Genomic DNA, 15,844 nt, shown 5'->3' with positions numbered 1-15,844 from the left:
TCTTAGTTTCAACATGAGATCGGTCAAAGCAACACGCCTTCTTGATAGAAATACCACAGATGTATAGAATCTTGTTGATAAAACACTAAAAGGAAATCAATTTGAAGGACATGAGGTACGATGTTTATTGTATGAATTGGGCAATCTTAAGAATTGTTCTTCATTCAAAGGAAAAGCAAAACGAACCAAAGGAAAACCCCAAACAAACCTAGAGTTATTCATCATTTCAGAAATGACTTTTCTTTTCAATCCTAAGGGAATTTTGCAAAACTTCAGTAGCAGTACCAATCAATATGATGTGACATAAACACAGTCCCTTCACAAAGGCAAAGCTAGATAATGGACTTTTTTCTGGATTCTTTCTAACAAGAATTTAATAACTAGGCAGATCTGAAAAATGATAAATATTTTCAGAAAAATAATGGCTCAGTGCCCAAGTCTATGTGATTCAGCATCCATAAACGGTGATCAAAAGTATTCAAAACAAATTGCCTGACTTTTTCTTTCATTCTTTTTTTTTTTCCTTCCTCTTTGCATTTTGTAACCTCATCCAGGAATAAGACAGTGTACATGGCTTGTCAACCTGCTAAGGTAAAGTTTAGATTAGCTTGGCTTGGGAGCAGAATCTCACAGGCACTCACCAGGTCAGGAATCTAAAAGTCTCTAAGAAGGTGCTTGGAATATGCAGACGTTGGACATTAGTGATAGTTTTTAAAAATTCGCACCTTTTATTAATTCTCACTTTATAACTAGGAAATCAGAAGTTATCAATGAAGAGAGTCATCAGGAATATTCAACTGAATCTACTATTGGATTACATGTGTTTAAATAATATCAAAACAACATATTTACGCTTCAGAATTTTGGGCTCACATTAGGTTCAAAAAGATCTTCAGACTCAAAGTCAATGTGCTCGTGATATGCTTATCTGGTAAACAGAGGCAATGTGACAGCAATACAGTGATTTCTCTTTATGAAATATAAGATTTAAAAGTTAAAATTGCAAATGGATAAAATATGAGGAAAACAGAAGGATGGTCATGAATGCATTGGTAGAGAAATTTATTCTACATTTATTTCATAGTCATTGCAAATATTAGGATGAAGAGAATTGTCAGTAATATTATTGACAAAATAATAATAATTTCAGTTCTACTAACCTTTATTGAGCACCTATCAATCTTTCTGAGTGCCTCTTTTAGACACTGAGGATACAGTAGTGGCCAAATCAAAATCCCCGCCTTCATGGAGTGTACCTTTTAGTCAAAACAACATAAACAGATATATAAAATGCCCAGAAATGAAAAGACTTGAGGGAAGAAACAAATCAGGAATAAACACTACCAACTGATAGGTTGGGGAATAATAAAGGAAATGGACTGGTATTTCACCCTAGTTCTTCCCATTTTGTACCATGTGGTCTTTTCACCACCCCTCCACCTGTAAGAGCTTGCATCTAATAGGGAAAGCAAGGAAACTTCACATACTTAGGCCAACTAGAAAATAACCCAAAGTAGCATCTTAGTAAGTATAAAGAGATAACTTGGCATAGACATGAGCATTAGGAAGCGAAAGTTGCATTAACGACAAGGTCCTACTGTATAGCACAAGGAAGTATATTCAGTATCCTGTAATAAACCATAATGGAAAAGAATATGAAAAAGAACACATATATATGTATATATATATATATGTATAACTGAATCACTTTGCTGTACTGCAGAAGTTATAGTTGGTTTAATATTGTAAATCAACTATACCTCAATAAAATAAATTTTTAAAAAAAAGAAAAAGGGAAAGTTGCATATCAAAATTACATTCTTAATATCTTATTTGATTACATGGAAAAGAATATATATTGTCAAAGCGGTTGTGTGAAAGCCACGCACTTTGATGTGATATCTAATAACTTTAAGAAAATTCATTTCATTGTATAAAGTTGGTAAAAAAATACCAAAACCTGAAAAAGATAGTTCAGTAAAACTATAGACTACTTTCATACTGCGACTATAGAGCCAAAGCTTCTCAATAAAATATTAGCAACTTGAACTCAGGAGTATATTAAAAGAATGGTATACCAGGACAAATCTGGTCTGATTCCAAAAATGTAAGGTTGGTTCAACATCAGGAAATCTATCAACATACTGCTTAAATCAACTGATTAAAAGAGAAAGCCCTTTTTTTTTAATCAATAGATGCAGAAAAAAGACGTAAGATTCAGTAGCCATTTCTAACAAATATTCAACATAAAACCAGATTAGGAAAAAGTCAGTTTATAAATTTATTCCACTGGAGTCTTGAGTACGATTGAGGACTCATAAAAATAAAACATAGAATAACTAAGTTGTATAACTCTGACGCAGCAAAAAAAAAAAAAAAAAAAAAAAATTGCTTTTTGGTGATAACATGAGCCTCTGAACTCTGATGGCCCCATTCGCAGGCCCACCTTCCCACGGCTAAAGCAGAATGAAAGAGCAGGCCTGCAGCTCTCAGCTTTTCAGGTAGAAGAGTCCTCTCTTGGCTCAGATCGCCAAAACCACCAGCCTTGGTGTGTGTGCGACAAGGAACAACAATCCTGTCCCCCAGATGGTGTCCACGCACAGCTTTGCTATGGTGTGTACTCTTAGCATTGCTCATTTACAGGTTGATAATAAACCAAAGTAAAAATAATTAAGTCTTAGTCATCATTCTCACCTGTTTTTGAAGATGGGCTGGTCTTTGATAGCTGCTTAAATCAAACCATTAAAAAATTATAAATTCTTTTTTTAATTTAATTTTTATTTTATATTGGAGTATAATTGATTTACAGTATTGTGTTAGTTTCAGGTGTACAGCAAAGTGATTCAGTTATGCATATACATATATGCATTCTTTTTCAGTTTCTTTTCCCATATAGGGTATTACAGAATTTGGAAGGAAATAAAATGACAACTAATATTCACTGAGTTCATATTAAGTTCCAGGAATTGCTCTCACTGAGTCCTTACTACAACCCTGTCAGATAAAGGCTATTATTATCCCCATTTCACAGGCAAACCCTGCAGCCTTAAAAGAATAGATAGTTATATTTAGCTAGAAAACAATTTTGTTTTTGCAAGATATAAGATTCCTCAAAAAAAAGTTAAACTTCAAAAGATAGATTGGGGAAATACATCTATAAGACATTATAGAAAAATAAATTATTTCCCCATAATAAACAAAGAACTTCTAATAACTTATGATAAAAAGACAACTCAATAGAAAACAAAGTATAAAATATGGATAAAAAATGTGATAAGAGGATATACAAAGAGTTAATAACGTTTGAAAATATTTATATCTTAAAAAAGTCAAGGGACTACAAATTAATTAAAGAAATAATAAAGTAATACTGGCAAGACCAAAAGGATTAGTAATTTCTTTTTATTTCTTCCAGTTTTATTCAGATAGAGTTGACCCAAAGCACTGTATACATTTAAGGGGTCCAGCATAATCATTTGACTTGCATACATCATGAAATAATGACCACAGTAAGTTTATTGAACATCCATCATCTCCTATAGATACAAAATAAAAGAAAACATTTTTTCCTTGTGATAGCACTCTTAGGATTTATCGGGTTGGCCAAAACATTTGTTCGGGTTTTTCTGTAACAACTTATGGAAAATTCCAGACAAACGTTTTGGCCAACCCAATACTTCCTTAACAATTTTCATATGTAATGTCAGCAGTGTTCATTGTATTAATCGTGTTGTACATCACAACCCTAGTACTTATTTATCTTATAACTGGAAGTTTTCATCTTTGACCACCTTCACCCACCACTGCCTCTGGTAATCACAAATCTGATCTCTAAAAGGAGCAGTAATTTCAAGAATTTGTGGGGACACAAATCATGGACATTTTCTTTCATTGTTTGTGATCAAGTGAATTACTTCAAACTTTTCAGAAAGTAATCCATCAGTAATGATTAAAACTAAACATACATTTTGATATAGCAATTCTTGCTAACCTATACAATAATAAATAAGTACAGGGACTTCCCTGGCAGTCCAGGGGTTAAGACTCCACACTTCCAACACAGGGGACGTAGGTTCGGTCCCTGGTCGGGGAGCTAAGATCCCACATGCTGTGCAGTGCAGCCAAAAAATTTTTTAAATAAAAAAAATGTACAATCGTATGTATACATACATTTTCAAATATGGTTTTTAACAATAAAGTCAAGTCAGTAGGATAACTGAATAGTCTGTTTTCAGCCATGAAAGGAATATTATGCAACATAAAACATGATAGGGTGTGTCCCATGATCTCTAGTTGAGTGTGAAAAGCAAGTTACAGATTAATAATGGGTATAAAAATGGGTATAAAAAATAAAATTTTTCCTGAAAAAAATTTAAAAGAGAGAGAGAAAACGTACCTATGTGTGGATATATTTGCTGTGTGAGAAAGTATGGCAGAATAGATTCAAAGCTATCACCTTTTCACCTTTACAGGGTGGGAATGGGGAGGGATAGGAGGAGGTCGAGGTGAAGGACCGTAATTTATTTTCCTGTATGTATCAATATCTTTGGTTTTTTCTCTGAATACAAAATGCAAATCAAATATCCGAAGTAAAAAAATTAATATTAACAACTTTAAAAGAAAAGGAAGATATCTTAAAGGAAAAATTTAATTTCATTTCAACAAATACTTATTGTACACCTTGTTCTGTATGAGAAGATTTGCCGGGGAGTCAGTTGTTGAGAGGAATTACCATATGGAGTCAAATGTTACCACACTCTCATGCCCTGTGGTCATTCATATTCTGTATTGATTAAGTAGTCTTAGAATTATAAAATCTTCTATGTAGATATGAGGGCGAGGATTGTCTCTTAACATTAGATACAAGGAAACTGAGGCCCAGAGATGTTAAGCGTTTTGTTCCAAGTCTCACAGCGTTGGTTGAGTAACCTACATCAAATATCAAGGATATTTATTCTTAGCCCATTCTCAACCCATTATATCAATCTTCATAAATCCTCTTATTCATAAAGTTCTTAAATATGGTTTGATGGAGTTAAAGAAATTAGAAGTAAGTTACAATGTTTATGTGTGTTACAGTTTTCAGTCCCGAAGCCAAACATCTAACCTACATTCCCTAAATTTTTGCTTACAACCAGGATCTTGTAGGTCCCTTGATTGTTTAGGGCCACTCTTCAGGGATCTGAACAAATAGGTAAAAGTCAGTAGCTCCTTAAACACCTACCCACCTGTCCTATTTTTTGCAAATTTACAATAACTAAACAGAATGGTAATCTAAGCAATTAAGAACCACTCAAATAAAAGAAATCATCATTGTTGGCAAAGCAACTCCAAAATAAACATTTTATTCCCAGCCAGAAACTACAATTCTGTTTAGAAAATTTCAATGTAAAAGTCTTGTTTTAGAGAACATACCTTTTGCTTATTAGGCCAGGAACATGCTGAGTTTTTTGGGCTGCAACAATATTTTATAATCCTTTCTATGAACAGTAGATATATAAAAGGCCATGGAAAATTAAACGGAATGAAAGTTTTAATCTCACATATTTTAGCCACACTCTAGTAAATGTAGTCTTAGGCACTGGAAAGAATAGAATCCAATATTTAACTAACTGGCTCTTTAAAAAGCTTGGACACATTTATTTTTAGTAATAGCTCCAGGATATTTTCAGGAGGATGATCAAATTAGATACCATTTCTGATAGCCTACTCACTATAATGACAATGGCCTTCTCCACCTTGCTATAAAATTCCTTACAAAAATTTTCTGTGGAAGTAGATTCATGTCTTCCAACTCAGTACTGTCAAAAGGATATATCTTCCTGGGCGTCCCTGGTGGCGCAGTGGTTAAGAATCCGCCTGCCTGGGCTTCCCTGGTGGTGCAGTGGTTGAGAGTCCGCCTGCCGATGCAGGGGACACGGGTTCATGCCCTGGTCCGGGAAGATCCCACATGCTGCGGAGCGGCTAGGCCCATGAGCCATGGCCGCTGAGCCTGCGTGTCCGGAGCCTGTGCTCCACAACAGGAGAGGCCACAACAGTGAGAGGCCTGAGTACTGCAAAAAAAAAAAAAAAGAGAGAATCCGCCTGCCAGTTTAGGGGACACAGGTTCGATCCCTGATCCGGGAAGATCCCACATGCTGCGGAGCAAGTAAGCCCGTGCACCACAACTACTGAGCCTGCACTCTAGAGCCCACGAGCCACAACTACTGATCCCGTGTGCTGCAACTACTGAAGCCCATGCGCCCAGAGCCCATGCTCTGCAACAAGAGAAGCCACCACAGTGAGAAGCCCATGCACCGCAACGAAGAGTAGCCCCAACTCGCCGCAACTAGAGAAAGCCCGTGTGCAGCAACGAAGACCCAACGCAGCCAAAAATAAAATAAATAAATAAATGTATAAACTAAAAACAAAGATGTATCTTCTTATGTCTGTAGCTTTTTAAGTGAGAAAAATAGCCAATTTCTGGATGCAAACGTTTATAGTTAGAGAACACAGGGATTTTTTAGCTCTTCAAATGACTGTCTCCAGAATCATTACATCACATCGCTTAATCTCCGCTGGTTGAGATCTTATTCAAGGTTTATTTGATGAATGCTTTTCTTAGGCTCAACAACTGAGTGCCAGATCAATTCACTCTCAGCTCAACTGCTAACACAGACTACCTCCAAAGTTTGGATTCTTTCAAGGACTGCCAAGCCTTGACCTGAACTCTCAGAATATTCTAGTTCCAGAGGCAAGTGGTATTCCACATGTGAATCAGGTAGAATTGAGCTGTGATAACCCTTCCATTTTCCATTTGCATGACAAGTACCAGGAAGCCCTGTAAATATGACCTTGACTCATTTCTGAAGTCCACAAAGAGCGCTGCACCCCCCAAGCAAATAGAATCCTATGTCCGCTCTATAAACTTTACTTGCGTTAGGCTTCTTTGATCTCTCCTCCATCCAGGCAAATCCTCTGTGCTCATAAGGAATTCATCTAAAATTTCTCTTCACCAGCACAGTGTGGAACTCTCTGAGAAGTGTTTTTGGTTTTTTGTTTGTTTGTTTGTTAATTTTTATTTATTTTTGGCTGGGTCGGATCTTCGTTGCTGCCCACTGGCTTTCTCTAGTTGTGGTGAGCAGGGGCTACTCTTTGTTGCGCTGCGGTGGCTTCTCTTGTTGCAGAGCACGGGCTCTAGGCACATGGGCTCAGTAGTTGTGGCTCACGGGCTTAGTTGCTCCATGGCATGTGGGATCTTCCCAGTCCAGGGCTCAAACCCACACGTGTCCCCTGCAATGGCAGGTGGATTCTTAACTACCGCACCACTAGGGAAGTCCAGAAAAAGATTTTAAGATTAGCAACGATTTCAAGCTATGTAGTAAAATTGGAGTAGATGTCAGGTCCTTGTTAATTTTAAGTTAGGACCGTAATCATCAAGCAACTGCCCAGTGACATCTGGTAGAGGCCCATTTTGTCACCAAGAATTAGAAAGAATACCCTACAGATATCTCAGGTCAGATTCCTTCTGGAGGAAGTTTTTTCTCTTTAAGATAGAAAATTTTGGTTCATCCTTTTCCATTCTCACTTTTCTATAATGCCTCTAAGACTTCGAATTTGTATAGAACTATAAATGGAGGTATCAATATATCGCCTTGTGGAAAACTCTTTGAAAGTTTCAAAATAGCTGTATGCTAAGGAAAAACATAATGGAGACAGCCATGACTGCTGTTACTTCTGGAACTCCATCTCTCGGTGTATGGCACTAAATGGGCATACAATTTAGGCCCTGCTATCAAGAAGCTTACAGTCTATTGGGGAGACGGGATATACACTCCAAAATTTAAGGAACATTGCAAGGCAACACAAAAAAGATGACCCATGATAGCATATAAATAAATAATCTTTTAACGACTAATGCACATTTTTCTAGGGTCCTTTGTCCCCCATAAGAGCATGAGTGGGTTAGCACTATGCCCTTACAGTATTTAGCCAGAAAAGAAAAGCAACATTAAACATTATTAGAAAATGGTGTTTCTTTCTTCTGATGTTCATGTCTATGACTTAAACAGGATCATTCTTTGCTTGCCTTTTCAAAGCTTTCCACATGTCTCTTGTCTTTGAGAACAGGATGTGTTGTTATTGCTTTACTTGTTACATTATGCACTAGTGAGATTCAGGAACTCAATAGGGCATCCTCAGAAAATGCAAAGAATGATTTCTGCACCCTCCCACCACCATCCCCCCCCTCAAAAAAAAGAGAATAGTGATATATTTAGAGTACCCGCTAATAATGCAAAGCAAGGAGTTCTGACGTTTCATTTAATTGAGTTATAAACAAGAAAACTATTAAATCCTGCTGCCGCCCCATGGGTGCGTGTGGATGTGTGAACTCTCTCCATGTGTGTGCTCTGTGTCCTTCAGGGCACCCATGGTGGAGATGAATCACTAAGGTGTGTACTAGTCTGACAATCTTAGAAAGTCTCCAGACTGAAAGCCCAGCCCAGGAAACAGCATTTCATCTAGTTCCTGGTGTACTGCTAATTGATCCGAAACCCTTTGTTACTGTCTAGTGCAAAGGGCGAAGTCGAAAGTGCGTATTTAGGAAGTGACTTGACTGAAAACAAGGCAGAGCAAAACGCCAGGCCTTGTGAACTGCAGTTGCTCTGTTCCTGTGTTGTCACACTGGTGCTAAGCTTACATTTTATTTCAGGTCACTTGGAGAGCCCCACTTATCCTGAATGGAGACATCCTTACCTACGAGATCCGCATGCCTGACCCTCACATCACGATCACCAACGTTACTTCCTCTGTGTTCAGTCACGTCGTTACTCATCTGATTCCTTTCACTAATTATTCTGTTACCATTGTGGCTTGCTCAGGGGGTAATGGGCATCTAGGGGGGTGCACAGAGAGTTTCCCTACCCATGTGACCACGCATCCCACCCTGCCTCAGGGTCTTAGCCCGTTGTCCGTGGTCCCACTGAGTGAATCGTATGTTGGCATTTCTTGGCAGCCACCAACCAGGCCAAACGGACCCAATTTGAGGTAAGAGAAAGTGATGGTGCCTTTGGATTTTGTTACCGTCTTATCTCTCTGGGAAGGAAGGGAGGAGAAGGAGGCTTTTCCTCACACAGGAACATTGAACTAATTCCTTATTGGATATTCCTCACTCATAACATTTTTTTTTATTGAAGTGTAGTTGATTTACAGTGTTGTGTTCATTTCTGCTGTACAACAGAGTGACTCAGTTATACATATATATATATATATATATATACATTCTTTTTTATATTCTTTTCCATTGTGGTTTCTCACAGGATATTGAATATAGTTCACTGTGTTATACAGTAGGACCTTGTTCTTCATCCATTTTGTATATAATAGTTGGCATCTGCTAATCCCAAACTCCCACTCCATCCCTCCCCCAACCCCCCCCCCTTGGCAACCACAGGTCTGTTCTCTATGTCTGCCTCACTCATAATTTTCATACAGTTTCACCTTCTGTATCTTGACTTATAGGGAATCATAAAAAGATCATCAAGGTAAAAATAGCATATGCTATTGTGAGGAACTAAAAACCCTCGAAACAACAATTGCTGTTCTCTAGTGCATCTCTACACAGCCCCTCTCTTGATATTCAAAGTATATCTTTATTATATGTTAAGCAAGCTTGATGCATGTTCTAAATGACACATTTGCACAAACATGCCTCAAAATTCTAAAGATAGCACAATTTTTTGGCATGTTATTATTATCTGGAAACTTGTGAAGCATGTGGTCAGGAATATAGATAAGATGAAAGAAAAGAACTGTGATTCTGAAATGGCTTTATAACAACTTGACACTTAGGCAAGACTGTGGAGTCGATAATATTATCATTGTTTATAAAGTATTGATGGTAGAAGTTTTAGGAAATCATTAACTTTATAAGCTTTTTGTAATTCTATTTTGTGTGAAACTGGCAATAAAGTTTTGGCACATCTGATATAGAAGAAATCTAAATGTTATCATTTTACTGATAGTAGTAAAATGTGAATGTAGCTAATTGTTCCAGTTAGCTACGCGGATGACACTTGTGCCAAAAAAAAAAAAAAATGATTATCTGGAAAAAAGAAAATTAAGATGTTTTCTTTACGTTTACACATACACCCCAAACACTCGTACCGTGAGACAACCTGAATTTTGGTAATAACATTAGTTGAGATAATCCTGATCTTTCTGCTTATCTTTTGCTTTAGATATGAGCTTCTGAGATGTAAAATCCAGCAACCACTTGCATCAAATCCCCCAGAAGATTTAAATCTGTGCCACAATATTTATTCAGGAACTCAGTGGTTTTATGAAGATAAGGGTCTTAGCAGGTGAGATTACAAAAACTATAAAAACAAATGCTGACATTTAGTTTGGGGCATGTTGAATAGTTCAAAGAATCTGAGTGTCTTCATTGTGTGAGCCAGTTATGCAATAAAACATGTTTGGTTATTATCTGTGGCATTAATCATCGAGCTGCAACAGTCAGCATGTTTAATATTTGCCATCTTAACTGCACGCTTCAAATAAGCCTTTTGAAGTCAAGTTTGTAGGTGTTTGAGCCTTAGCCTCTTGCCTTTGTCACAGCCCTAGCCAGACACGTAATGGCGAAATCTGGAAATGTTGAACATGTTCAAAACTGGGGAACGTTTGGGCCACTTGTAGAATGCTTGCTTTTCCAGGAAATAATTTGCTATAAATCATTGGTTCAGTTCACAAAAATTATTTAGTTAACAGGCTTGGGACTCAAAAGAATTCCATCTGTAGTTCGAAGAGATCAAGAAATGGGCAAATGGGCAATGTCAGAAAAGAGTACCCCACGGGAGAGTAAGGAGGCGTGGGTTTGGTTTCATCCTGTGCTGGAGGACTAGCTTTGTGGCCTTAGGGGAGTCACTTAACTTCTCTGGGCTTCACTTTTGTTGTCTATAAAATGAGGAGATTGGATGGGATTAAGTGAGGTCTAGACCTTCATGAATCAAGCAATGTAATCAAATTTCAAAAAATCACAAGTATTCCTTTAGGAAAAGTTTTAAGACATATTGCTCAATGACTTTTCTATCAGGTGGGTTATGCTTCTAGACTCACACTGACTAGCTCTACTCTGAACTCCGTTTACAATCTGGTCTTGTCTCCCCTCTTCCTCTGCTGGGCCTCTGCGCTTCAGCCACGTTAGTATTGAGTTTGGCGCCTCTAACAGGCAACACCCACCCCTCAGCTTCTCCCCATAGCTGCCATTTCCCTCTGTCTACCGTCCTTCAAGTCTTGGCCTGCAAGTTTCCTAGAGCACCCTCTTCCTGGTCTGAATCAGCTGCCTCCTTAATGTATTTCCGTAGCACACCCCTTACAAATCTCTATTGTCTTTGTACTGACCTGGCTACCTGTCTGGACACCCCATTTTACTGTCATATCCACCATGAGCAAGGCCTTGTCTTCATGATTTCTCTATCACAATCCCCACCGTAGTACCTGGCACACAGTGGGTGTGCCAATAGATGCTAAATGAAAGAATACTTTTAGTAATGTGTAAAGGGTTGGGTATTCATTGCTCTGTGCCCTAGGAATATTAACTGTGATGTTCTTATCTTTGGGGAATGAGGAAAATTCTCCTGTCCATCTGAAAGGGTCCTGGTGGGAAAACATTACAGATATGGTGAGGTTCTTGAAGAGAGGCCGCACGTAAATCTAAGGAAACGATAGAATGAACCATGTAAAATTGCCATTTTTGTAAGCTAAAAGGGATCGATTACTAGCATATCCTTTTGGTTCAATCTAAATTATCGTGGTCCCTAGACTCTTCTCCACTATTTTCAATTCATTAGTTACTTAATCCAGCATTGCTATATAATGATGACTTCAGTTGAAGAAATTCATTTTATTCAGCAATTTCTTTTTGTTTACTATGTGCTGACAGGCATTGTGCTAAGGAACAAAAGATGAATAGCATAGCCCTTGCCCTCAAAGAGCTCACAGTCTAGTGGAGAAAACCACACTCACACACACACACACACACACACACACACACACACACACACACACACACACACACACACACTCATACATGTATCAATTACTATCATCACAGTTAACTACAGATACACCATCACTACCTAGGGAAATCATATGGAAAGGTAACTATCTGTGAACTCTAAGTGCCTGAAATATAGCAATTTCCAAAATAAAGAGGACTTGACTATCTAACATTACTGAATCTAACTTTTAACCATGAGGTAGTTGGCAGAAAAACAGAATAAGACGCAGAAAGTTAATTTTCTTTCTTCATAGAAGCAATGAAAACTTATTAAGGAATTAGGACCAAGGCCAAAATTTTATTATTGAATTTTTAATGATGCTTGTAAGGATTTTTAATAAGTCCAAATCGAAGATGTAAGGAATGAAATTAAGTTAAATCCCCACAAATTAGATTGAAACATAAGTTGACATAAACATACTGATGACAGCTGCTTCTAGAAAGGAAGTATACATATAACAAAATGTGCTGAGGTGATATTTTGACTAGCCTCATAATACTAAATGTCAAGAGATTTTTTTTTTTCTGCTAGCACTAGCAAAGATTTTTTCCAACTATTCAGATAAACCACTTTGTCCCATGTAACCAGCTTGTGAAAAAAACAAAACAAAATAAAACAAACAAAAAACCCCCACAATATGCATTTCTTTATGGTTTTTATTTTTTATTGTTTGTCTGCATCACGCAGCATGTGGGATCTTAGTTCCCCGACCAGGGATCGAACCAGGGATCGAACCCGCGCCCCCTGCATTGGAAGCGTGGAGTCTTTACCACTGCACCGCCAGGGAAGTCCCTGCATTTCTTTCTAATAGTCAAAGTGAATAGCATGAGTCTTCATATTGTGAAAAGAATTTTTCTAGACATCTACCCTTTGTAAGTCCAAAAGACTAGGGGCCCCTCCTGCCCAAGGGGACTTGTCTCACAAATCTGAGAGAAAACTGGAAATTAGACCACCTGTGGGTGCTATGTGCTGTGCCAGTGTTTTTGTTCAAAAGAAGCGATCTTGTCTGGAAGGTGCAGTCAGCACCCACTTTAACTTCTGGCAGCCAGGCTTGCTGTCCCTGCTGTAGAGGGAAGGATGGGAGCAGTCAGCTTACCTTCCTGCACACCTGTGTTGCAGCCCCTTAATGAGCCTCCTCTTTGACATATTTTGTCTTACTGACGTATTTATTTGACTGACTATTTGTGGGTTTCTTTTGGAGGGGAGGGCGGGAGAGGATGGTCATTGAATTCTGATGTCTTTAGGAAAAGTATTTAATTTCCTATTCTTCCCAGACTCACCATTTCTTATTTCCTTCATAACTTACATCTACATAAACAAAGGAACCATTGAAGGGTTTCTGCCCATCTTGATCTGATCTCACCAATAGCTACAGCTAGAATCAGCTTTTTAAATGGTACTTCTCTTGATATAAAAAGTAAAATTAACTTAAGTTTCACTGGGCATCCCTTTATGAATACATTTGTGAGAGTAAGTATAAATTGAAGTCAGTTTCCTTGGGCAGGCGGTCTCTTTTGGTTAGCTGTATGTTTCTAATATATAGAAAACACACCACTTTCATCTCAAATGTTATTATGTTCTGAAATTCAGATCATTCTAGTCGTCATTTTTTCCTTGATAGCTCCATGTACCAAGTAAAAGAGTGAGCTCACTATCCAGATAATTTAGTTTCAACAAAAATACTTCTGTTTTTTATGAATATCTTAGGTAAGGGATGATTTGGTCTGAGTTACCCAGCTAGTTGCCTAATTATTGAATTTTGCTCTGTCTGTGTAGACACAAACTCAGTGTAACTGTGGGTTTATACTACTTGTCAGTTTCGCAAAGTGGCCAAGTTATGGTTGTTAGGGGAACCATAACGTTGGGTTTCCTGACATTTTCATCAATTGGAAAATCTGGAAAATGTGCTGTTGTCATCCGATGCTGCTGTGGTGAGTCAGGCTGGGTTTAACAAAAGGGTAGCGACCTTCATTTTAAGCATCAATCCACCCTTAGGATTTTCAGGATCTCACTGTGCCTTGGTTCCTGGGTGATCAGGTAAAACTTCTGCAAACACAGTGATGGCATGAGCGCCTCTCTGTCCTGGATCTGACAAAGGAAGAACAAGCTATGAGAAATAATAGGCTCTATTTTAAGGAAAATGTTGACTTGTAGATTATAATAACTTAGCTGCCATTGAGTTTATGAAGGGAGGCATGTTCTCACTCCTTTTCCTTTCAATTATTTAGGAACTCCTACAAGTATTTCTTTATCAGTCTGGAAAGAGACTTTCATATGAGTTCTCAAGAATCCTCTAATTGCATTATCTTTAAATGAAAGCATTCAAAATTCATAGACCTTCATCTGGTTTTCAAAGAATGGTTGGACTTGACTCTTTTCAAGTTTAAATGCTTAAGATAAATATACCATAAAATCTAAGTTTGAGTCTTACTGACATGGATTCTGATTTTTTAACCTACAAAAATGAAATGTTTCAAACCCTGAAAGAGGACATAGTTTCTGGAGAATGATATTCAAGAGTGTGACGTTCATTCCCCTTCTTTGTAATGAGATTAAACGTGCCCAAGTAACATTTTCTGCTTTGCTAATAGGGAAAGACTGGGGCAGCTCCATGACACGTGTTCTCCTATAACATAAACATGTTCAAGTTGTAGCTGTTAGGTAAACAAATTAACTTCATAAGCATGGAGGGTGAGTTAGAAGGAAGGCCTTTCTTCCATGACCACCAATGTGAGGTAGAGCCTGGTATTTTCTTGCTTAATACCATACTGTGAGTAAAAGTTGGGTCTAGAAATGAAAGCCAACTTCGGTCAACATTGGTGTACCATTTCCTAGCAAAGTACTTAATTCGAAATGAGCAAAAATATATCTGTTTCGCATTTAACATGGGAGAGTCACGGTGCTCTCTTTTCATTGCTCTGAATTTACTTCATGCTGTCCTTTTCTAAGTGTCATCATATGAAAACTTACCTCAAAAAAGAAAATGAACCTCTAAATCTGGGAGGATGCATTTTTTCATAGGAGGTTTCATTGCCTAATGCTTTCTTAAAAAAGAAAGAAAGAAAGAAAGAAATCTAGTTTATTTGTTTACATTTCTTTTTCATGTTGATGATATAGTAGAACAAAGACAGAAATCACAGCAAAGTTATTTTAGGTGCCACATTCTGGTGGCATAAGTACAGATAGCTACAGGAGTAGACAGCTGCAGCTTTCACTCACAATCTAAAAAGTATCATAAGAACTTCCAACAGTGATTGATCATCTTTACTCTTCAATTTCCAAAAGCAAACATTTTCAGCAGCATTTTTAGGAAAACAAAAATCTTTCAGCAACAAATGAGTGAGGGAAAGAAAAGGTATCCACCATCAATGGAAAATTGAAACAATTACAGATTTAAGCAGTGGAAACAGTGTTACCTTTTTGTTTGCCTATTTATTTATTCCCACAAAAGGATCTGAGGGTGTAAGGAACAGTATGCTATCAGAGGTTTCTCAACTCCTCTGGTGTATAATGTTGTACTCAAGCATGTGTTGGATGGTGGTGGATATGAAGAAGAGTTAGTAGAAGGAGGAACTGAATAACCTGCATTTTCGGAAGCATGATTTATATTGGTGACAATATTGACACATGAATTCTGTTAGGACATCAATAAAGTTGACACATTTTTAATTCTGATGAAAATAACCTGAGGCATTCTGTAGCTGCACTGAAGAATTGGTCTTATTGGTTCCCAGAACACATCAGACCCTTTCAAAGTACAAGCCTTCCACACATTTTTGCCCTGAATAATGCTTCTTACTGGC

The 15,844-nt window shown here is 37.6% G+C and overlaps 1 protein-coding gene across 1 annotated transcript in view; it reads left to right on the top strand.

The window, feature by feature from the left end:
* The window catches only part of USH2A (usherin), a 773,776-nt gene that overhangs the window by 496,531 nt on the left and 261,401 nt on the right, over positions 1–15,844 (top strand). Inside the window, exons 41-42 of the mRNA XM_060289919.1 lie at positions 8,693–9,027; positions 10,221–10,343. Coding sequence (XP_060145902.1) covers positions 8,693–9,027; positions 10,221–10,343 — 458 coding nt within the window. The remainder of the gene's footprint in view (positions 1–8,692; positions 9,028–10,220; positions 10,344–15,844) is intronic.

The sequence above is a fragment of the Globicephala melas genome, chromosome 1 (genome assembly GCF_963455315.2).
Source record: "Globicephala melas chromosome 1, mGloMel1.2, whole genome shotgun sequence".
Classification (NCBI taxonomy): Eukaryota; Metazoa; Chordata; class Mammalia; order Artiodactyla; family Delphinidae; genus Globicephala; species Globicephala melas.
This window is presented reverse-complemented; position numbering and strand designations above follow the sequence as displayed.